General features: G+C 40.2%; 3 protein-coding genes across 5 annotated transcripts in view; 1 reads left to right on the plus strand and 2 right to left on the minus strand.

Annotated features, from left to right (window-relative positions):
• Positions 1–724: 724 nt before the first annotated feature.
• On the minus strand, positions 725–13049 carry LOC119745104 (borealin-like). Of its 3 annotated transcripts, none has more exons than XM_038221336.1 (8): positions 12902–13049; positions 10420–10596; positions 9328–9456; positions 7633–7835; positions 6855–6997; positions 5952–6059; positions 4380–4524; positions 3666–3803 (listed from the first exon to the last, which is right to left on the minus strand). In XM_038221336.1, exons 2-8 carry the CDS (start codon positions 10550–10552, stop codon positions 3672–3674), a joined length of 993 nt encoding a protein of 330 aa, XP_038077264.1. In that variant the 5' UTR covers positions 10553–10596; positions 12902–13049; the 3' UTR covers positions 3666–3671. The 3 variants fall into 3 exon arrangements, with proteins under 3 accessions (XP_038077256.1, XP_038077264.1, XP_038077272.1); XM_038221344.1 differs by having other exon boundaries at positions 10420–10592; positions 12902–13029; XM_038221328.1 differs by lacking the exon at positions 12902–13049 and having other exon boundaries at positions 725–3803; positions 10420–10552.
• A 735-nt stretch (positions 13050–13784) lies between these two features.
• Positions 13785–16107, plus strand: LOC119745138 (uncharacterized protein C1orf109-like). The gene is made up of 4 exons (XM_038221366.1): positions 13785–14419; positions 15404–15583; positions 15689–15801; positions 16051–16107. Exons 1-4 carry the CDS (start codon positions 14124–14126, stop codon positions 16089–16091), a joined length of 630 nt encoding a protein of 209 aa, XP_038077294.1. The 5' UTR covers positions 13785–14123; the 3' UTR covers positions 16092–16107.
• Positions 16108–17738: 1631 nt separating this feature from the next.
• The window catches only part of LOC119745128 (probable ATP-dependent RNA helicase DHX35), a 39070-nt gene continuing 32283 nt past the window's right edge, over positions 17739–24525 (minus strand). The window contains exons 14-17 of the mRNA XM_038221355.1: positions 22503–22551; positions 21546–21780; positions 20302–20413; positions 17739–18122 (exon numbers count right to left, since the gene is read on the minus strand). Of these exons, the coding sequence (XP_038077283.1) occupies positions 18072–18122; positions 20302–20413; positions 21546–21780; positions 22503–22551 (447 nt within the window). The 3' untranslated portion in view covers positions 17739–18071. The remainder of the gene's footprint in view (positions 18123–20301; positions 20414–21545; positions 21781–22502; positions 22552–24525) is intronic.

Here is a 24525-nt window from a genome sequence, read left to right on the forward strand (position 1 = left end):
ATATGATTGGGCTATTACCGTCCCTTTTGGTGCGCAATCAAATTGGTGAATGGCCAGATCATCTCGTCGATGCTGGATGGATGACGGCGTATATTCTTTGCAGCCAATCACAAAAATTAAACCGCAGCCTCCTCCCTGGCCGCGGCTCCCCCAGGGTACACCCCCCCCCCCAAAAAAAAAACCCCACCAAGAATGGCATACTTCCACTGCCCCGAAACTCAAACCACAAGCATGGATAATCTTTTTAGAAGCCTAAATCAAACCAAGATTGCCCGATTCGGTCCAGTAGTTGTTCTAGAGCCTATTTTATGAAGCAAGGTGGGAGTCATTTTTGTCCCGATGAATTACTAAACCGCGCCCGGGAATTTGAGTTGCATTGTAATTGAGGGATTGTTATGTATATCCACATGAAAGAAATGTGCTTCACAAAATAGTCTCGGCAGCAAATGGACCTACTCGGGATGTTTTGGTAAAATCTTCTTATTAAAAGGATTCTCTATCAATGGGTACAGGTGGTTTGAGTCTCAATTGTGGCAGAAGTATTTTCCGGTTGTTTTTTTTTGGACCACCCTGCGCGCCCGCGTAGGCCAAGTCGGCAAAGTGGTCGGCAAACCCACCCCTCTTTTCCTGAAATCTAGATCACCTGGTACAGACATCCTTTAGACGATCGTTGGGTAGTCATTAATCATTATAATAACGAATCGTGAAGAAATAAAACAGTATCAACAGGTATGATACAATGATTTAATAAATTGTTCCAAGTAAGTTGTAATCCTGCGCCCTATTAACACTATTGGACATTGTTGCGTACTCAAAATAAGGGCTATAACTATAAGGCATCTTATAAAAAGAAGTGGACTACTCATATTGTTGAATAGCTTCGGTAAAACAATGAATTTCTTTAATGGCCTTCTCTCAGGAACTCCGATTCATTGAAAGGTGGCCGGTCAGAAACGCTCAGAAGGCACCATTTTGATTGGTCTATCCATGTTTGTTGAAATTGCACCAAAAAATCCACAATTTATGTTACAGCCGTCAGTTGTTGTGCGAAGTAATAATACAGGCATGCAACTGGGATATCACAAAAAAAGAGGAAATTCAAATTTTTTCCCAGACTTTGTACAGTGTTTTTCTATTTTCAATGGCACACATGGGAAGTAAAAAAAAGAGGAAATCAGCTGATCCGAGGAAAAGTTGCATGCCTGATAATAACCAAATGGCATTTCCAAGGACCATTGTCAATAGTGTTTCAACTGATATATCTACACAGCTGAATTTGTTACACTTATCCTTCATTACATCTGAAGTTTACTACCAAAAAGCGACATACGCCATTTTGTTCACTTTTGCAATCCTGCTTTCTCCTAGCTGCCCAAAAGCAATTTTGACTGCTGCTATGTTCTTAAACACAACTTAAAAATACAATAGAGCGGGGGACAAATAACTTTAGAAACAGTTGTTGTACTGTTTAATTCTTTCATGTCTCATAACCGTGCAAACTGTTGTACCTTTTTAAAACGGATTATGTCGCGTTTTGGAAAGAACTCTTCATCTGCTTCTGCTGAGTTTGAGGAGTGCCATATATCTTTATCATTATGATCAGGTCGGTGTCTCTTGTTACAAAAAGTTAAATTTCGAACTCTCAAAAATCAAACAAAGCAATGTTAAAATATCAAGTCGGCTTAGTATGCGCTATTACCATGAAACCACATTTTCAATTACTTTCTCATCAGCTGTGCATATACTTTTCCAAACACAAATACGAAAACAAAATATGAACATTGCATACATGCACAATGTCCTTAAAAAGAGACACAGAAGTTAAAATGCTAGCTTATCTACAGAGTTCAGTTGTACACAAAATCTACAGAAATATTCTGATGGTTTCGTTTGTAATATCAAAATGATGAGTATTATAAAAACTTAGGTCTAATGACAAACATGAGGGAAGCTACCTTTGTCAACTTTTTAATATACTGGACAATAAAGCATAACCCCACAGGTAACGTACACTATAGATGTACATGTATGTACAATTTTGTTAAAGGGTCCATGAGATGAAGTTTTATCAGGAACACATTTCGTGCAACGTTTTACTCCTGTATGCAAACTATTTGACATCCCTTTTTGGTGAATTTGATTGAACAGTGCACTCCTTTAAACATTTCAAATTGTCCATGCTTTTCTGGACAACTGCGAGACTGTTGCTGTGATAACATTTCAGGAGGATACTGTTCAGTTTAGAGGTTTTCCTTTCAAATTGTGAATGCAAAAATTTGCTCATTGAAAACATTGTGAGAAAAGTTTGCTCATTGGCTTACTTCTTTGTACTGACAAACCAACGAATAACCCAAGAAAAAGAAATTTAGGACTACAAAATGTCCAAAATTCTGGCAACTTTTGGTGCTGAAAAATTAAACATTGAGGTTTCTGCCTGAAATGACATCACACTTTAGCTTTATGAACATGGAAATTCGTATTAGTATAACCAAAGAGGCACAAAAATATCCCTGAAAATAGCAAAACGAAAATTGAATATAAGGTTCAATGGGATTACAAAGGAGCATTTTCAAGGTTTGCTTTTAAAAATTACACCTATGCATGGAGCCCTTTAATGTTATAGGGCAAAGCAGGCCTTTTGGATTGCGAGGGGACTAAAAAGTCATCTACATGTCGGCATGTAAATTGAGTCCATCTCAGGTCCATCACAAATCCAGTCACAAGTAAAATCAAAAGTCTAATCACAAATCTAGTCACGCGAGTAACAGTGGATGAACTATAACAAAGGAATGCCTTTGCCAAAGCTGATTTGCATAGCTTGTGAGTTGAATTGGGACTGGAGGACCTGTGATGGACTTGCAGGGACTTGTGATGGACTCGACTACATCTCTGCTACATCTTGTGTTTTTTCTCATCCTTTTCCTTCCGGGGATGGGGGGAGGGAGAGGTTGTCAATGAAATTTGACAAGACCAGTCTTTCACCTTTTACCTCTGATCGACGACAGAAAACTCTATTAGGAGGGGGTACAATTCTAAACATGCACATAAGATTCATACATTTCAACACTGCAAATTTTGATTACCGGTACCATTTTTAAAAAAGTGTTCCATACTTTCCAGGACTTTTCCATTTTACTTCTTACCTGTCATTTGCACAGCTCCCTAATAATCGGGAGTATCTCGTCGCGTCAGTGCAACAAGTTCGTAACTCCATTCTGCAACAAAGACATATCTCGTGCGACTACGCTCCGTGCAACAAGGTCGTATCTCGACATCCTTTGACTTTGTGTGTACATCCGCGTTATTTTAAGTGAGATACGACCATTTGACATTCTGAAACTTGCTTTTCACACACGGCCCATTTTAGGAGATATGACCTTGTTGCACAGATGCGACGATCTGATACTGGGCACCTAGAGCTACGTCTATGTCTGTCGTCAACATGTGCCCATGTAGTTGTGACTGTCAGATTATAGATAGTAGCTTTAGACAAGAGCCTGACACAGCCTAAGGAAGACTACAGAAAATGTTTTCGAATAAAGTTTCCAATCCTTCCCACAACTTTTCCAATAGTTTCATTCGCCTGTTGGCCAGGCCAGATAACTTTTCTATCATTCTCTGACTCGGTGACGTGTTTTTCACAGAAAAGCACTCAAATTTTCCTGCAATTTCTAGCTTTCTCCCTGGACTGGACACCTCTTGAGGATCTTAGCCAGGTTACTCTGCAGTAGGAGGATGTTCCTGCGTGCAGTTTCGTCCATTGTCAAGTCAACTTGGGGAGACGAGGTACCAACCGTCAGGGCCTGGGGGAGAGGAGAGAAAACCAAACCTAAAATTTGGACTGGTATGAAATCTGGTCTCTTTCTACTTACCTAACAAGGGCTGACTCTAATCACGGATCCTCTTTACAAGGATAAACGAGTCATCTGAGCTTGTTTACAAAATGTACGGAATGGTTTGTCTAGGGGTGTGATATGCCGCGTCTGCACATAGAACTTACATAGAACATGTAGAAAAATGCGCGTGCCATGATTGCCGACAGTGGCGTCCTGACAGAAATTTGGCCACTGAAAGACTGCAGTCGTGCGCCGAGTCTCGCGCACGTACACATACACTCGTCTGTACAAGGAATTTCTGGGGATCGAAAACACTGTGGAGACAGCAAAAAGTCCCCATAACTCAGTCTTAATTTGCCTGACGATAAAAAAAAATCCCACTTACGCCGTGTAGGCCTACCCACCCATACACACGGACACACATACAGAATACATTATCCCAATATCCCTCTTTTCTGGGATAGCTTTAAATTCCAGGATTTTTTCCATGACCGGGGGAACCCTGTAATAAGGTTCTCTCCAGTGCTGCAGTGTGAAACTTACCGTGCCGTCTGCCAACGGAATCACAACCTCTGGTTTGGACAGATCTCTCTTGGGTGGCATGATGATGGGACTGCCCGACAGAGAGATGATTGTCTCTGCTCGTTTAGCTTCTCGCATCACGCAGGTAGCCGGCGTCACTGGTAACCTACAACACCAAATGTAACACATGATTCAAAAAGACGAGCTTGCACAAGGCATTACTTTGAACGAGCTCATTCGCAAGTAACATTGGATGATTAAGAATAAAGGAATGTCTCGTCATAGTTCCATTGAATAGCTTGTGAACGGACTTGAGACTGCGTGACTTGTGATTGACTTGTAAGGATTTTGTGAGGAAATTTGCAGTGACAGTGTGACAAAAAGAAACTTTGTGAGCTAGGTATCGTTTCTGAGAGAGTGCACAGTTTGAAACTTGGATTTAAATGGCCCATGTAATGTAATTTTTTTAAATGCACTCCTTGTAAATGACCCTTTGTATCCCATTTAACCTTATTTTCAATTTTCATTTTGCCATTTTTAGGGCATTTTGGTGCCTTTGTTGTTTTTACAAATCTCCATATTCACGAGCAAAAGTGTGGCGTCATTTCAGGCAGAAAACTCAATGCTACACCTATTTCAGCACCAAAATTTGCCAGAATTTGGGACATTTTGCCGTCGTAAATGTTCTTTTCTTTGGTGATTCGTTAATGTGTGTGTGTACATGACATTAGGCCAATGGGCAAAGGTTTCTCACAAATGTTTTCAATGAGCAAACTTGGGGTGCACAATTTGAACAGAAAACCCCTAAACTGAACAGTGTTTTCCTGAAATGACATCACAGCAACAGCACCCCCATGATTAATCAGGAAGAGCATGGACAATTTTTAAATGTTTAAAGTGCACTTTTCAATAAACATTAACCAAAAAGTGGATGTCAAACAGTTTTCATACATTTAAGAGGAGTAGAAAGTTACACAAAATATGTTCCCAAGTAAAATTTATGTCATGAGCCCTTTAACCCTAAAGGGGGGGGGGGGGGGGGGGGGGCGGAATCCGCCCCCCCTCAACATTTTCCGTGATAGCCTCTAAAAAAAAAATTTTCGCGACCCGAGCTGTTATGACTTTTTAGCCTCGAGCTTTGCGCATCTTTTGATACCAAAAACATAAAAATCGGATCACGTAGCTACGCGCCGTAAAAACTGAATTTTCACATATACATCGTGCACACAGAGCAGAATTGCCATTCGTACATATGAAGAGATGGTAAAGGCCCTCACGCCTTCGCCGCTCGTGCTATAGTCTTTTTACGTGTCAGCATCCGGGGTGCGTCACGTGTCCGGGTAAGCACGTGGGACTTGACTAAAGGCTACATATTTTATAAACAATGTACCGTATACTGTTTCAAGTGTTTGTGAGAAAAACTTCACGATGACGGGCAAAACCCAACATTGAATTTACATCGCCCTGATGCAAATTTAATCTTATGAATAATTCATACCAGTAAATATGATTTCAATAGATCATCTGAAAGCTCTTGAATATTGAGAGGGATAGACACAGTAGGGACTGGGGAAGGAGGGGCGCAAAATGTACCTTGGATCGAATTTGGGCGTGACCATGGGTGTGTCCCAGCCTGATGATAGTGCCCCTGATTTGCCCGTCTTGGTCGCAGGTGTCACAAACTGATTCCGCGTGGTTTTCCTGCAAACAAAAAAGGAAACCAAAAACAGTTGGAGTTGGGAGAATTGCCAATCAAAAACGAAACAAGAATTATGTCTACTTAGAAACAGAATACAGGCTTTTCTGGATGTAGGGATTGATTTCCTGTGCAATCTGACATTATTGTATTTCATTTACATGTAATATGTTCTGTAATTCTGTTGTTACAATATGCTACAAAAACTTGAAAAATTCATAACAAAATCACATGATGTGACATGACCCCTGACAATATCATCATGAGGTCATCTCAATTTTCATCTATAACACATCCCTGTCTATGTACATTCCAAGTTTCAACCCAATCACACATGTAGTTCTGTAGATATAGGGGTTCAAAATATGCACCTTTAATGTAATATAACTTGACACCTGATGATGTCATCAGGACATCACTTCAATTTTTATCTATAACACGTCCCTGTCTATATACTAAGTATCAACCCAATCGCACTTGTAGTTCTGTAGATATAGGGCTTTGATAATGCACCTGTAATGTAATGCACATTGTAACTTGACACCTGATGACATCATCATGACTCACTTCAATTTTTACCTATAACAAGTCTCTGTCTAAGTACATTCCAAATATCAACCCAATTGCACTTGTAGTTCTGTAGATATTGTGCTTTGAAAATGTACCTTTAATCAATGTAATGTTGCTTGACTAGCAAGACTGACATCCTTGACCTTCAAGACTTGTTTACGACTTGTTTACTAATCCAATTTTGTAAAATGAATTTGACAAGTTCTATACACTGAGGAGGACAGACATACCTTCTGGTGGACCTACGGACTGTCTGTGGCTCTGCGTTGTCCTGCATGTTCATATTCTGATTGGCTGTCAGTACACTCTGTGTCCTTGTTGAACGTTTAGACGTTGTCGCTGTGGTTGTCTTTTTCCTGCCCTTTGCTCCTTTCTAGAACACAGAATAATATAACACTGAGTTATACGACACAAATTCAGTCATATTGTGAATTGATCCTTACTTGGCAAGACTGTGGCATCAGAGCATGATAAATAATTGGAGTCATGCTGAACAGAAGTAGGGTGCATACCTATGTTCCCCAGTACCTATGTTCCCCAAAATCCTTAGGGTTAGATGGTTACGGATAGCTTAGGGTTATCCTACCCGTAACCATCTAACCCTAAGTATTTTGGGGAACATAGGTATTGGGGAACATTGGGTAGCCCCCCCACAGGTAATGTGACTTTATTTGAAGTGAAATGAGGCACACCAATTTGTACATTTCCTTGAATGTATAGAACAAAATTCTGTAAACGTTTGATAATTCTATAACAGGTTTTTTTTATAAGAACAGCCTCAAATCATCCCATAATTGTTCTTCTTCTTCTTCTTCCAAGCTCTGCGCCAACTTTATAATGTTGAAGACTTGGTCACATTGTTGGGTTCGCAACAATGTTGTAGTGGAATTGTGGATGTCTCGCTTGTTATAAGATCAGCAGATTGTTCTGATTTTTGTTTGGTTTTTAAGGGAATTTTTGCGGCACGTAAAATACTCAAACAGCTTAGACTATTGCAGGAGGACCTACCTTCTTTGCAGTCGTTGCAGTCTTAGATGTAATCTCCCCTACGCCGCTTTGCGCTTCAGACGCTGATGATTCCACGGACGATGGGGTCACCTTGCGTTTCTTGGATGCAGGCATCAAGGTCTGGGTGGTGATGGAGGATGCGAGCGAGTCCGTTATCTCTGTGATATGCTGCAAGGCGTTGTTGTTGATGCTGCCTCCGCGAGCTGTTGAGAGGGAAAAAGCAAAAACCACCAGGTCAAAGAGGTGAAAGACGAAGGTACAACTATGCCAACCTGACTCCACACATGCTGGCTTTAGTGACTCGACATAATAAGGAACTGATGCTGATTCTGTCCAGGGGTAATGATTCTGCTTGGCATTGACTTGAAATACACTCAACCAAAAAAGAAAGTCCCCCCTTAATACTTTTTTGTCTAACTCAAAAACTACTGGGCACATCTTGCCCAAATTACGACTGATCAGTACAGAAATTCCTTAGCAATCGAGCCATACTCTTTGTTTGGCTGAAAACAGTGATAATGTGTACAAAATGATGCAATTTATGACAAATGGTACCGAAAAAAAAAGTTGCACTTTTGTACACTTGCAAGGTGAGTTTGAACCGCAACATGCACGTTTACAAAAGTCCAACTGTTTTCGGTATCATTTGTCATAAATTGCATAAATTTGTATATATTATTACCGTTTTGGGCCAAATGAAGAGTATGGCTGGATTGCTAATGAATTTCTGTACTGATTAGTCGTTATTTGAGCGAGAGGTGCTCAGTAGTTTTTGAGTTAGACAAAAAAGTATTGGAAGGGGGGACTTTCTTTTTTGGTTGAGTGTATTTCCTGACATAAAAAGGACAAACCTGGACAACATACAAGTCATTAACTACATATGAAGTTTTGAATCACTGAGATTTGTAAAAAGTGTAGTCACCGTCTTTACAATGAACAGTGATCAAAGCCGCAGTTTTTCTCAAATATTCTAGAGAATCACTCCTCCCTTTTTTCCTGAACTAATTCAGGAGACAGTACGGTATGTGATTAGAATTGTTGAGTACTATCTGGAATCAATTCTTAAGGTGTTAGAATCAGCTAAAATCAGAGCTTTGATTCCATCAAAACAAAAGTTGAGTTGTGATGGCGATTGGCCTATTGCCTGGGTTACCCACACGAAGTCGAAAAAAAGTTGTACATTGAAACAAGGGCAAAATTGCATTATCAGGGAGTTGGGTTGTTGTGGTCAACATACACCTAACTGAGAAGTTCAAAACCCTCCTTTGCAAACATACATTCTGTGCCAAGTTGTCGTTTCAGTCAACATCAATCAAGTGACTGTTTTCAACAGTTAAGAGCTCCCAGCCTACGTAAAGCAGGATTGACTGGCTGTGACTGTTTATGTAACTTGAAACAGCTATGCTTTGACTCAGACTGTAGTTGATTGATAAAACGGCTGTTCACCCAGATTCCTGCTTTTGTCTGATGACTGAATTTGACTTGTCACAGTGCTTGCTTAATGACCTGACCATTTGTGACTAGCCTGTGTAAAAGGTATGGCAGGGGAAGCGGATGGTATTTTTGACTGTCTGTGACTGTTTAAACAGTAGGAGGATAAATAAGGATATTCCACTTTCAATTTTTAAGGCACACATAGAAAGTCAGAACAGGAAACTAACCCGATGTTCGAAAAAAGTTGCCTGCTTTACTTACCCATAAAGTCTGCTTTGGTCATCTCTCGGATGCTTTTGGGAAGTTTAAATAACTCCATGGTGAATGCGCTATTGATGGCGTTACACATCGTCTTGGCCTCACTGCGAGCTTGAGCAATGACGTTGGCAACTAACAAGTTTAAATAACAAAACAATTTAATGAGCAAAACCACCAAAGACCCCCCCCCCCCCCAAAAGTCTCCGGTTTCTGGTATGCGTGCGCGTCGCCGTAGCCATGCGCGTTGGCAAAATGAAAAAGTTTTTTTTTTCAAAGAAAGATGATGTCTCAAAACTCACAGGTTTGACTGGAATCCTGCTGCTGCACAATTTTAACGTGTTTTTAGATGGGGTTACGATAGAGTATAAGCTTTATGAGGCCTCTCTGGTCTCCCATATATTTGCACTAAGTTTAGTCAGGCACCATTTGCAGTCATCAGCCGACCTTTGAAGAAAAAAACGGTAAAAAAAAATAAAAAAAAAATACATCGCCGCACCACTTTTGGGGCAAGCTCCATACCAGAAACCGGAGACTTTTTTTTAAGAACCAAAGAGGGATCTTTTTTGCCAACGTTATAACAGTGAAATCAGTTTTTGAAATATTCAGTCATGAAACATCTGTATAATTTATTTCATTTTATTATCAATATCATTTTGGGTTTCTCCAAATGTTAAATACCTAGAAATGTTTTTTTTTGACATTTGGAGACTTGAAACCAACCCATTATGGTAGATTTCTTTTTAAATTCCTTTTTCAATTTTCCGGATAATGAAAAGGGGGGGGGGGGGGGTTCACACCCCTAAACTCCCCCTTAGCAATGGCCATGTACATGTATACACCATGTGAAGCTACTATCTCTAATAAAGATGTGGTTTTGGGGCAAAAAGTGTTGCCTTGACATTCTAGTATTTCTAATGCTTCATGCACAATGATGCAGTACATTTTACTGACGACAGGACTAAGATATGAAGTAAACATCTTTTATTTTTTATTTGGAACCATCTTTTTATTTATCCTAAACATTCCCTTCACACAGTGTGTCCAAAAAGGTCTTCCAAGAATAAGTGCCTGATGGAAAGGATTGGTTGTTCTAACCTTTCATGTCAAAATCCTTGAGGTAGGTCTCTATCTTCTGTTGTCGCTCCTCGTTGCTAGAGTTGCCGCTCTCATCTCCTGACACAGTCTTGGCAGCCGATGCCACCACCTTAGTCCGACGCTTCTTTGGCATGATGCTATCTTACGTTTTCTTCACCCACTAAATGCACAAACTTACTAGAAAGTAAATGTCATGATGCATTACATACATGTAGGTGACAGTAGGCTTACTGAAATACTGAATGAAATAACAGAAAGAAGGTGGTCCAGATGCAACTTCATTGGTTGTGTACAATTAAGTCTATGGACAGTCGAGTGTAATTTTCAAAGTATTTTCTAACAAAATTGGAAATGTTTCCCAGTCCCAGATTCATGTCTTTTCAACATTTTTGCAATGACTAACCTCTACTGAGATGATATATGATGAAAAAAGCGGCATCATGAGGATGCAACATCCTTTCCATAAAGCTGTTTATTAGGCTTAGCGATTCGATATAGGACTAGGCCTACATGTATAAATAATCATAGGCCCTTACAACATGGCTACATGGCTACAGTCAAATTTGGCAGTGGATATTTGACTGTGAACTGGTCCCATCTGCTAATTTTTTTTCGTTATTAAAACGGTATTGCACTGAACACGCGCACTTATGGCAGCGAGTAGTTTTTGGACTTGGTAATTCTTATCGTGACGTGTCTTTACTCTTTGCCTGGCATGTCTGGTTCCATGCTTTCATCCCATTAGTCTGTAGTTTATTTTGGCTGTAGAAGCATACTCACCCTCTTTATAGGCTAATCAGAAAGTGCTGCCTTTTTCAGATGTCTAATTTTCGTGAAATTTCGTGTTGAAATTTTGATACGCAAACGTATGCAAGCGAATCTGGAAATTTCACGACAAATAGACATCTGAAAAAGGCAGCACTTTCTGATTAAGCCTACATGTATCAGTATAAAGAGGGAGAGTATGTTTCTACAGCAAAAATAAACTACAACGAAGTGGCTATCGTTACGGCAGTCGTTGTTTAGCGCCCTCTACGATACTCTTTTGATACGCACGCAGGTGTATAATTATTTGTTTCCACACGTTTTAGCGAGCAGTGCGACAGCTCAGTCGATAGAGGGTAGGATTTTGCACCGCGAGGTTGCGGGTTCGAATCTCAGTTTTGCACTCGAATTTTTTTCCTTTTCTAACCTGAGGCTTTGGAGGATTTTTTTTAAAAGGGAAATAAAGTCCGAATTTCATAACGTTCAAATTCACTTTTTTCCTTCTAATTTTATATTTTCTTGTCATGTTTTTATAAAAGTTGCAGTCTACCGTAACGATAGAAAATGGGAAATGCTTTACGGCTGCCGTAACAATAGCCACTGCGAAACTACAAACTAAGCCTAAATGTGAAAAGCAAAATTTGACAAAGTTCGACATGTTTTTTGTCATGTTTGTACATGGTGGAAGTGTTGCCATTATTTACGGAGGGAAGTCCAGTAAATTGGCCACATTATGGGGCTAACAATTAACGCAGTGGCTATCGTTACGGCTGCCGTAACGCATTTCCCATTTTCTATCGTTACTACATTGTAGTAGTAGTACTGCAACTTTTATAAAAACATGAGAAGAAAATACAAAATTAGAAGGAAAAAAGTGAATTTGAACGTTATGAAATTTAGACGTTAGGCCTATTTCCCTTTAAAAAAAAATCCTCCAAAGCCTCACCCTCAGGTTAGAAAAGGAAAAAAATTCGAGTGCAAAACTGAGGTGCGAACCCGCAAACTCACGGTGCAAAATCCCACCCTCTATCGACTGAGCTGTCGCACTGCTTGCTAAAACATGAAAAACAAATAATTATATACCTGCATGCGTATCAAAAAAGTATCGTAGAGCGCTAAACAACGGCTGCCGTAACGATAGCCACTTCAAACAATTAATCATATGACCTAGCCCCATAAATGTGGCCTATTTACTGGACTGCCTCCGTAAACATAGGCCACACATCCACATGTACAAAAATCGTGTCGACGGAGCCAAATTTTGATTTTCACATTTAGGCTTAGTTTGTAGGGTTGTTTTGCTTTAGAAGCATACTCACCCTCTTTATAGGCTAATCAGAAAGTGCTGCCTTTTTCAGATGTATATTTTTCGTGAAATTTCCAGATTCATTTTTACACGTTTGCGTATCAAAATTTCAACATGAAATTTCACAAAAATTAGACATCTGAAAAAGGCAGCACTTTCTGATTAGCCTGTAAAGAGGGTGAGTATGCTTCTAAAGCAAAAAAAACCTACAAACTAAGCCTAAATGTGAAAATCAAAATTTGGCTCCGTCGACACAATTTTTGTACATGTGGATGTGTGGCCTATGTTTACGGAGTCAGTCCAGTAAATAGGCCACATTTATGGGGCTACATATGACCATGACAAGTTCAAGTGACTGACATGTCTGAATTTTACATTTCTTCCGAAATATTTCACATCGATATCTCTTACCTTAGAATCACGTAATAGAAAGGAATAAATTCGGTGTACATCAACACGAAAAAGTCGAAAAAATGATATTATTGATATTGATAACATTAAAATAATTAAAACGGAAATAAACAACATCAACGATGCAAACATGCAAAATCTTGTGATAAATCTTGTCGATTGAAAACCGCCAACAAATCAAAAATATGTTAGCGCGCCCTCTCGTGACGTAACTGTTCAGGACAGAAGAAAAAGCGCCCTCTTGTGAAAAATGATAGGGCGCCCTCTTGTGAATCAAGTTTTAAAAATTAGACAGGGCGCCCTCTTGTGAAATGAATCGTTGACGAAAAATTCAATAGGGCGCCCTCTCGTGGGCACAAAGCAGTTACAGTTTTGAACGTCATATGAAGGGCTCCCTCTTTTTTAAACGCTTGTCACAAGCGTTTAAAAAATTATATGGAGGGCTCCCTCTTGTGACATAATTAGTTTTATCCGATAAAGTAGGGCGCCCTCTCTCAACAATATATTTTTACACAAATATGTGAAGGGCTCCCTCTTGTGGAAGAAACATAGTCAGTGTAATATGTAAGTGTGTGTGTGCATCGATTGTAGTTGCTACCGAAAACCTGTCATGCCTGTACTCTATAGACTAGGCCTATTGAAATGTGTGCTAATAGTGTCTGGACTTAATTATGATAATGCAGTATTATGTGTTCACATTGTTAGGACTGCTCATTACTTGCAATTCCTTTCTATTAACATAGCTTGAGAAACCCTAGGCTAAAGCTCCTTCACTGTGCACTGCTAGCTTGAGTAACTCTAGCTGACATGCTCCATATTCATTCATGTGAATGAATATGGAGCATGTCAGCTGGAGTTACTCAAGCTAGTGCACTGCATGCCTGGCATGTGTGGGGAACACCCTGGGGCGGGAACAATTCAATATTCACATGGGGAAAGGGAAACTCTAAAGCTTGGATCATTTATGTCTTGGTAAATACTAAATGAAATTGTGCCCCGTGAAACATGCTGAAAAGCGCATCTCCCCGATTTACAATTTACATTTCCCCCTTCCCTAGTAATTCCCAATGAGCAGAGCTGGGGTAAAGTTTTTATTCTTGTATTGGCTGAAGAGCTAGTAAAATTGTGTGATTTGGTTTGCATTTTATTTTCTGCAGTAGGCCTAGTCTCAGCCAAAAGATAAGCCCATGATCTACCTTCAGTCTCTCCATGAAATTTGAAAATGTCACCAGTTCGCAAGACAACCAGTGCTGGAGGTGAAGAGACAATTCATAAACAGCTGAGGAGATCCTTCAAGATGGTGGGCCAGCAAGTGACAGTCTGGCAGGAGGCATCGGAACGCTCCGTGTCGGTGGTGCAGTCGCTGGTCAACCACGCCGAGCAGCTGCAGTGCTGTCGCCGCGCTGCCAAGGACGGTTGCTCGGACGTCTTGCAGCGGTTTCCTGATCTGAAGGACAGGCTGGAATTCAAGTTGTTGGGGTCCATGGAGGTGATCCTTGCCAGGTTGAAATCTCAGCTGTAAGTTAGGGAGTGGAACCCCTTACTTTCACTGTCGCCTCTTGAGACAAATGATTTGTGAAGCTGAACACCAATGGAGATATTTCTTCTATTAACCCTAATCGTCCCAAATCCACTTTGCAAAATAGAGGATTTTGCAGGACTGAGGCTTTATGGCAAAAATGTGTGGCTGATTTGGGAGGATGCACTGTGTCAAGGTCTGGGGCCGAACCTTGTGTTGTGCATAAAATTAGGCCTAGATTATACTTCAAATCCTCCGCACTGTTCCAGGATGTCACTGGCTCTGCCTCAACATACTGACAGTGATTGCTGGAGGATTTTGCAGGATTGAGGCTGCCCCACGGCATGCTATTTTTACATGGAGGCAGTTGGAGGATTTTGAAGGATTGAGGTTGCATCCTAGCAAAAACGCCTAGGGAATTAGGGTGAATAAAACTAATACATGTACCAACATTTGAAGAGCAGGTCGAGGTCTGTTCTCAGAACAGTAACTGGGGTGGATCATCATCCCCCAGCATACTAGCCTGTAGGGCCCAATCTTATAGCGCTGCTTAACAGCCAATTATGTGCTAACAGAGCCTCCGTCTATTTAGAGACTGTAACCAGTAAGCACAGCGAAAGCACGCTTAACCCCAGAGGAAAAAGTTGCTTAAATCAGTGACGTAACAATAGAAATCTCCAAGCGCGCGCAACTGTTATTAGTACATCCATGCCATGAAATAACGCCTAAGCAGCAGCATGATTTTCAGCTTTACAACTTTACTGCTAACTGTTAAGCAGCCTATGAAATTGGGCCCAGGTTTCACCAAAATATCAAAGTGTCAGATTATCAATAATTTCTGATTTATTTCTGAATAAGCAGATAAGTCTAAACTCTTGGTTGTAGAGCATACATTTAACAAACATCATGTGAGCAATTCAAATAGAAACTACTGATTCTGAAGTCTTTGTGTTACTTTGTTGCTTGGATAATTTGTGTTGCAGGCTAACTATGGAGGGAGTGTGTAAAAAACACACCCAGCACAGTGCCTACTCGCTCAATGCATACCACATCCATTACAGGGAGGTGGGCGTGGCCAAGGGGTTGGTGAGGTCTGCAACATGGCCGTCAATAGCAGACATGCTTCAGTGGCTTGCTGATGTGGATCTACTCTATCGAAGATTGTATCCTTTTCAGTGTTTTCTATATTGTGTCATTTTTTTCCCCCGAGGTGTTGGGATTTAAATTGAAATGTTAAGTTCATTCCTTGACAAGTAACTATTTTCCAGATATGCTGAAAAGCAGTGGCTGTATGACACAATCTCTTACGATAATTTGGACGAGTTCCCAAGTTTGGTTAGCAGGTGGAAAAGAAATGACGGGGAACTGACCGCTGTGAAAAGTAAGAGTAATTAATGTGACTGACTCCGAGCTTACTCAAGCCCCAATTATTTTGAAAACAAGATTTTGCTATAAATGTTATTACTCCCAAGTCTTTTTCCTTCAAGCATTATGGCTTTATAAAACAATCCCGGTTTAGACAGTAGGGTTTCAAGGTCTGTTTTGTTCAGGTCTTAGATTGATTCATATGGAATCTGTCTTTCATTTCTACATTTTTCTAATTTTAGTATCTTGGTTTGTTTCTTGGCAGATGTTTTGGCTCATGTGGCATTCTTCATGGAGGATGGCTGAGGAGATTTTGAACCAGAAAAAAACCAGCAGCTCAGCAAAACATCCGTTGGATTCCTGAGGCCGGTCAATAGACGCATTTCAGTGTGGCTGTTATCAGGGCCCAATTTCCTGGACGTGGACAGCAAACACGAGAGACTGTCGGCAGCAAGCACAGCAAGGAGTATATCCTCAGTCACTGTACTGCCCTAAACTGCCCTGCCTACTACTCCCTGTAGCACCCCAAACTTGTCTGAACACTCTGTGGTTTGGGGGATTCTTCAGTGCATAAACACAATGTACATGTACTATACATGTAGTACAGTTGCTAATGGGATAAAAGGCAAAGCTTGTGTAAACTGAATAACACAGTGAATCACTGTGTTATTCAGTTTACACAAGCTTACGTTCACATGGATATTTCTGCATCACTGTGATGCAGAAATATCCATGTGAACGTAAGCTTCAAGAGTTATCCTGCTACAGTTTGGACAAGTTTTCTGCTGTTAACAAGCAGTGCTACTAACATGGCCTGGGCTCTTGTAGTTGGAGAATGATGTACAATTTGCAGCTCCAAGGCTTAAAAACAACAACAAGCTTTTTTTTTCATAAAGCTGCATGGTTCTGACAGTTGTGTTTGAACAATCTAGCCACAATTTCACGGAGCGGAGCTTAGAAAGTTTATTAAAAGTGCAGAAAATATTTGGTTAGCAAAGAACAGGTTACCAACCAACATGTTATGCGCTGTATTTATTGGTTTTGACTGGTTCACGGAAGATCTTTACATATTTCCTGGGTGGTTAAGGATTTGAAATCGGATGGAATCTTTCAGGATTTCATTGTGCAATGATGTTATCAAAATGTGGCAGTTTTGCACATGGACATCACAAAATTACATCAATTACATTATTTTCAAAAGATTGTTTAATCACATTATTTTGGAAGTTTGAGGGGTTCATGGACGCATGTTTCATTAATTTTTAAACAGAGTTTAAGCAGAAACTGGTTTGTCTATTAAAACAAGAATTCAACAAGTTTAAATGATCAATCCGTGTTTTCCTCATGCTGGGCGTCGGTACAGTCATCTAGGGCCAACTTCGGGCAAGGACCATTAGTCGACTAGTGGTTGATTTGTGACGTACCTTACGCCTGCGCACTGATAGCAACGTGCGAACGTCTCTAGTCAAATGCTGGTCAAAATGTCATCGCAAAACTTCTGGATCCTGGCTCTCTGCTAATGTTATGAATGCGCGCGGCTATTGGTTACCAGCGAAGCAACCAACCCCAGTAGGCTGGTTCCAAATAGTCGACTAGCGTAGTCAACCACTGTTGACTAGACAGAGTTCGGGCAAACGTTAGTTAACCATTGGTCAACTATAGTCCTTGCGCGAACTTGGCCTAGGCAAGACCCTTCACTTTCCTCCCTCGAGAATCTTAAATACAATTTCACAAATGAGGTAAATAAAAGTCTATAATGTCCAAGAAGAACTCATCATAGGTTGTCATACAGGTGTATGATATCTCCAGCCGTGGCATATGGACAAACTATGCATTGAGGTGAGATTGGGGGGGGGGGGGGAGGATGTTGGAGACAAAGACGGAGATGGGGTTTGGGAAACGGCCTGAGACTGATGGTTTAAGTCACTTCTGCATACAGCGTGCCACATCTCTTGCTGTCCTCTGTGGTAGGACATGGGTCATGGTGGCAGTGCAAGGCGCCTAAATGCCTGTGGCTCGACCACGTTCAAGCCGCTTCCTTCGCAATTCAGCTTCTCAGATGCGAGTAAGGAGGATAAGAAGGCCCCCCCCCCCCCAGAAAAAAAACCCTATTTCATCTGGTTGTTTATGAGGAATCGAAGATCACAGTTCACAGGGGCCTCTTTTGGATATGGTACAAACTTCTCTCCAGATGGCAACTTGAGTCTGTTATCTTGGCTTTGCGATCCGTCAGCTTGGAGTATGCTGCTAATTCTCATATGAAGATACACGAGGCTTGTAGTGGTGTCACCTCGGTGTGGCTTCTGTCCTGGCACGCTTCGTTGCAATCTCCATATCCTGAACAAGACAATGAAAAGCAAAGAAAAAAAAATCAAATATTGATTTTGTCCATTTAATTACTTTTTCATTATTTTATTTAGAGAAATATTGTAAACTTTTCATACCTTCTCTGATGCCAAAAAAGCAACAGCAATAGCCTCCAGAATGGTAACCAAATAGCACTTCATTTATTTGGGCAAAGCAACCCATTAGGCCGTATACTGCCCTTAAGCACACTGCAGGCTACTTTTATACCACCTCAAACCCGCCCCCAGCACTCTATGGTTTCATGAAGGAGTGAATACAATGTAGTACAATGTAAGGCCAAAAAAAAAATACTCGGTCTCTGGTCAGCGCGCGCATCGATTTTAATCATTCGCGTCAACCTTTTTTTTCCTTCAAATTAACACGGAAGCTACAATAGCGCCCTCTATTGTCGCACCTCCTCAATTTTTTTTACCAAGGGAGCACCAAGGAATGGGGAAATTGCACCAAGGCAAATGATAAAGGGCACCAAGGCAAATTATGGAGGACACCAATGTATAATGAGGACACAAAAAAATAAAATAGTACCCACCTTGTCTGTACAATTCAAGCTTGAAAAAAAAGCCACCCCCCAAAAAAAGGCGTCGCCGCATCAATTCCGGAACTTCGGTCTGACCAGAGACCGATTATTATTTTTTTTGGCTTAACACACGTGCTAATGGGTTAAACCTCCCATTCCATCCAGCACAAATGCACAATAGGATCGTACAAACCCCACTCCAGCAGGAGAATAAATAAATGAAACACTTAGAAGTGGCCAGATGTGTACACATAAGGGATTATGAAGCACGTAAGCATTCTATAACACACAACTTTTTTTAGGTCATCTGATTTGCACGCGACTTTTGATTGATTTGCTTGCTTTACAAATACCAAACAAACTTCAACCCTGCTTCTTTTCATCTCACATGCTTTGTCAAAACAGGCTAAACATTAAAACCTGGGTGAAAATATATCAAACCTGGCGCTGATTTCACGAAACTCTAAGATGCGTCTTAGGAAGGGTTACTCGTCTTAACTCGGGACTCGTCCCAGGATCGATTTCACCAAACTTAAGACGCGTTTAACACATCCTAACTTCCTTATCAACACGGCTGAACTCGTCTTAACTTAAGATCCGTCTGAGGGTCCTCTTACCTCATTAACGCGTGCGTTAATTTGTATGTCCTCCTGAAATCATTGCCGTTTAAGACGAGTGTCGGCCTAGAGTTATAGTTTGGAGGAAAAAAACCGCTGTAGAAACAGATTTTACAAGATTTCTGATGCGTGGGTATTTTTAATAAATGATAACTTATTACAAAATTGTATTATACACCAACTACTAATCGACTTTTTAAAACAAGAGTGTTGAAACAGGGTGCAAGAATGATATATCTTGCGTAGATGTACCTCGCCTGTGAAATTTATTGAGTAGAGTAATTTTTCTGGCTAAAGTTCGTGTTCAATGCACGCACGAGGGAAATAGGTTTTGCGCGTTTCTTGTCAACGATTGTTTCGTCAACCGGTAAAAACAAACATGAAACAGCCATCGAATTGGTAGTTTTGATACGTCTTGCTTAAGATGAGTTTAGTGAAATCTGTCTTAGGATGCATCATAGCTAAATCGATCTTAAAGCAACTCGTCTTAAGTCCTAAGATGAGTCGCAAGATAAGATGAGTCTCGTGAAATCGCCCCAGCTCCCAGAGTAGGGGTTGAATGATGGCAGGGGTTGGGCCTGTGTGGAAGCTTTCAACAACGAATTCATTCATGGTGTTTGGCCCGGGACCACATCAGTTCTCAACCCTGAATTTTTTTATCAACTGCGAAAAGCCCAAAGATGTAATGACATCATGATTTTGTTTATTAAAATGTGAGTAAGATTTGAGGCTTTGCATGGTGGAGATACTAAATAATGAAAGGTTTGCGGAAACACCATGTGCGAATAATTTCTCAACTAAGAGAATGGTTCTGAAAAGAACCAGAGGTATGGTTCTTTTCAGAACCATTCTCTTAGTTGAGAAATTATTCGCACATGGTGTTTCCGCAAACCTTTCATTATTTATTAAAATGTGTGCTTTCTCAGACATCTGGCTCCTATAGGAACGCACACATGTAAACAAAGCATGACGTCATTCCGTATCGGAGCTTTGAGCATGCTTCATCTGTACTGACCGTTCCATATTGATAGTAGTGAGGAGCCAGCTCATACAGCCAGGTAGGGTCTACAACTGTCACGTCCCTCATGTAGTCCTTGTTGGTTTGAAGAACCTCACGGAACACCACCCTGGATAAAATGGAAAACAAAAACAATAACCACAGGCTGCATTGATGAATATTAACCCTGAACCGAGTCCAACACAATAACATTCAACATTTGTCAAACTGAGAAGCCTGCCCAGTGTAGCAAGATCTCTGGGGTCAAACATCCCAAGGCCAGACTGCCTCAGAGTCTGTGGTCACCCATTGCAGCAGGATACAACCATGGCATTGTTCAATGGGACTAGCTCCCGTTGTCTCAGAATTGGCCATTTATGCACCGGTGATGATGGCTCAATGCAGCAATGTCCCACGTACTTTGACACAGTTGGTGCGATATTCTTGAGCGAATTTTACCGACTCAACCAGAACCAGAACACCTGCTGCACTGTGTTACATTTGGCAGGGTTAGGTTTAACCGTAACAGTTCTTAATCCTCCAATTTTCAATATGATTTTAGACAGAGCCTTGGGAGATTTTAAAAGGACCTGACATGAGTTTTACTTATATTACACTATTTTACATATTACATATTTTGTGCAACTTTCTACTCCTCTTAAATGTATGAAAACTGTTTCACATCCCTTTTTTGGTTAATTTTATTGAAAAGTGCACTTCTTTAAACATTAAAAATGTTCAAAAGTTTTCCTGACAAATGAGGGCGCTGTTGCTGTGATGTCATTTCAGGAAGACACAGTTCAGTTTAGGGGTTTTCTGTTCAAATTGTGAACCCAAAAACTTTGCTCATTTAAAAACAATTGTGGGCAAACTTTGCTCACTGGCCTACTGCCATGTACTGAAACAACGAATGCCAACAGAAAAGACAGCAAAATATGCAAAATTCTGGCAGCTTGTACTGAAAAAGCTGCAACACTAAGCTTTCTGCCTCAAATGATATCACACTTTTGCTCACGAATGTGGAAATTCGCATTTCCATAAAAACCCTTGAAAATGGCAAAAATAATGCAAATTAAAAACAAAAGTTTAATGGGACAATCAGACGCATATTAAAGATTCCATTCAAAAAACTTACATTACATCTGCTCTTAAATAAAAATCTATGGAAAAAAAGGCGAAAGGGTAAAAGATATCTCCAAAACTTGGAACAAAATCAATGAAAATCCTTTAAGGAAAAGACAACATCGGAGATGGGCACATACCACTGTGGAGGTTTTTCTGTGTACAGAACTGAGGTAGGATGTATATGGATAGGATGGTCGTCATGAATTGTAAGGTACTCTCCGGTGGAATGTAACCTGGCCGCATTGGCGAAGAAACCCGCCGTGATACAGCGACAGATGATATCAACATCGCCCTCGCTTGACACCATCTTCACCTTGAATTTCTTGAGTAATTTCCTGAGCTGGCCCCGGATGGTGAGCGCTCGACAGAGACCTGGCAGATATGACAAGTGCTTGCTGAAAAAAAATTCTTGCAAATGGGGAGTTTTTTTGGTTTTTGGTCTTAACTCTATTAACTGACACTCTGGAAAAGGATTCTCCTTGCCTATCAGACTATAAAATCTTGATAAATCAGTCAAAGCTCAGTCAAAACCCATACAATCACACAGTACTGTCCAGAGGAGTTTGAGATAATTTTATGCGAATGTTATACATGTGGTATTATGCTTGTTGCTTGAATTGGTGTTAACATTATGCACGTGTTCCAAATTGATTTAGGACCAATATGCTTTATGAAAAAAGAATACAGTTAACTCTGTCCTGATACATTATTTTAATTTGAAAGTTGAGCACAGAAATTGACTGGAGTGGGGTTTGAACCTGCGACCTTCGGATTGCCGTTCCAGTGCTCTACCAACTGAGCTATCCAGCCCTATGTTGGCGGTTCCCCATTTTGTCAATGTCTTTGTTCAAGGTGCGCTAATCAGTAAGCCATAAACCACTACATCCCATGTAGCCAGGGGATCGCACCCAAAAGTCACGATGCAACATTAGCAATGCCACAAACGCGGAAAATAGCAAACAGGGATCACTCGGAGAGCATACAGCTAAATAATCATTCAAATTGTCAATTTATCTTTTGCCGAAAATGAACAAGTTTTCCCTCTATATATTTCCTGTTGTCCAAAATGAAAAGACAATCTCTTGTTTGCTCACCTTTATAGTTCAGATAGTTCTCATGGCACCATTTTGAATTCTTGCCAAACTAAAAACAAAAGACAGAAAGAAGAAAAACACTCAACAGCTTTGGCATGAGTCAATATAATCCTAAACCGATAGTTGAATGATTACGAAGATTAATGAATATGTACATGTAGTCAAAATGGAAAAACAAATTCTCCCAGAATGAAGAAGTAAAAAATATTAAAGTTTTTGTTGGAAGATGTCAATTTTAGAACAGATTTTAGCTTTCAACAATGCAATATCATAAGCAGTGTATACTCAACGCTGGCCAAGAACTTGTAAAAAATAAAATCACAAGCTGAAAGACAGAAACGAAACAGATAGGCCATCCATTTTCAAATAATGTAGTATTCAATTATTCGAAGCTGCAATGGACCAAATATTTGAATATTTGAAACTCACTGATCAAGTTTTACATGTGACACACCAGCTGCAACTGCGTGCCGCGTCGTTCAAAAGTTACACGTAAAGCGTACCGGTTTAAAACGCGCGTGCGGCGGTTGTTATCATGGGCCACAGATGAATACCATTTAGCTAATTGATTACTCTAAACCTGACAGACAGATTGGCAGGTGTAATGTTTGGATAACAACAGCCCAACTCCAGCTTGAAGTGTTTTGTAGTAAGTATTTCATAACTGTCAACAGGCATGCAACTGGGAATCTAGAAAAATGAGGAAACTCCAAACCTCACCAGACTTTGTACAGTATTTTTCAATTTGTAATGGCATTCATGAGAAGCAAAGAACGAGGAAATCAGCGGATCTGAGGAAAAGTTGCATGCCTGTGTCAAGGGCTTTAACCTGCTAAAAGAAAAGGCACAATGACCCGTCGTCAACAAAAAAGATACCGTCGACAAAAAATGTGGCGTTTGACAATAAAGCGCTGCAACTTTATGTTTAAAATAATATCACAGTCGTGTGTGTACGTGCATATTTTTTTTCTAACATTCAAAGTGACAAAAGGCTATTCGAATATTCAGTTGATAATTGAATCTTCGATATAATCGGGACAGCCCTACAGAAGCAGATTCTTGGTCTGGGGTGTGATTGGACAAAAATGAAAAATCCACGAACTTCGGTTGACATGTAATATACATGCACATGTACATGTACATGTATTATTGTACATGTACTTGTATAGATGTACATGTATACATATGCATGCACGTATACCCCCATATATAGGCCTAGGGCATGTACATTTTATGTACTGTAATTTCTGTAATGTTAGCAAATTTTGTCGCTTCAGTAAAGAAAACAAATGGGGGAAAAATTAAGAAAAAACGTCTGGTCATTAAATAATATTATCCATGTGATTGATTCATAAAGGCTTTTTCTGTGTGTGATGTTATTACTTTTGCTAGCCCCATAAATGTGGCCTATTTACTGGACTGCCTCCGTAAACATAGGCGACACATCCACATGTACAAAAAACGTGTCGACTTTGCCAAATTTTGATTTTCACATTTAGGCTTACTTTTTACGTTTTTTTTTATTTAGAAGCATTCTCACCCTCTATATAGGCTAATCAGAAAGTGCTGCCTTTTTCAGATGTCCATTTTTTCGTGAAATTTCCAGATACATTTGCACACGTTTGCGTATCAAAATTTCAACATGAAATTTCACAAAAATTAAACATCTGAAAAAGGCAGCACTTTCTGATTAGCCTATATAGAGGGTGAGAATGCTTCTAAAGCATAAAAAATCTACAAAGTAAGCCTAAATGTGAAAATCAAAATTTGGCAAAGTCGACACGTTTTTTGTACATGTGGATGTGTGGCCTATGTTTACGGAGGCAGTCCAGTAAATAGGCCACATTTATGGGGCTATACTTTTGCATGTTGCAGAGAGAAACGATTCACACAAAACAATATGAACGGTGCTGAAAAAGTTTAATCTTACTTTAATTTAAACTCCAGTCCACTCCCAGGCTTCCAAAACATTTTTGAAATTTTGTGTTGGTGGTGGCTATTTTTCAAAGCACTACTGCAGCTG

The sequence above is a fragment of the Patiria miniata genome, unplaced genomic scaffold (assembly GCF_015706575.1).
Source record: "Patiria miniata isolate m_02_andy unplaced genomic scaffold, ASM1570657v1 HiC_scaffold_12, whole genome shotgun sequence".
Lineage (NCBI taxonomy): Eukaryota > Metazoa > Echinodermata > Asteroidea > Valvatida > Asterinidae > Patiria > Patiria miniata.

What these genes read in the sequence shown, in the direction of transcription:
- LOC119745138 (XM_038221366.1), top strand. Translation starts at nt 14,124, where the DNA reads ATGTCACCAGTTCGCAAGACAACCAGTGCTGGAGGTGAAGAGACAATT. An exon ending in GCCAGGTTGAAATCTCAGCT is followed by an intron (nt 14,420 to 15,403) that starts GTAAGTTAGGGA and finishes TTTGTGTTGCAG; the next exon opens with GCTAACTATGGAGGGAGTGT. An exon ending in GGAACTGACCGCTGTGAAAA is followed by an intron (nt 15,802 to 16,050) that starts GTAAGAGTAATT and finishes GTTTCTTGGCAG; the next exon opens with ATGTTTTGGCTCATGTGGCA.
- LOC119745104 (XM_038221328.1), bottom strand. Translation starts at nt 10,552, where the DNA reads ATGCCAAAGAAGCGTCGGACTAAGGTGGTGGCATCGGCTGCCAAGACT. An exon ending in GACCAAAGCAGACTTTATGG is followed by an intron (nt 7,836 to 9,327) that starts GTAAGTAAAGCA and finishes CCCTCTCAACAG; the next exon opens with CTCGCGGAGGCAGCATCAAC. An exon ending in TTCCGTTGGCAGACGGCACG is followed by an intron (nt 3,804 to 4,379) that starts GTAAGTTTCACA and finishes CCTCTCCCCCAG; the next exon opens with GCCCTGACGGTTGGTACCTC.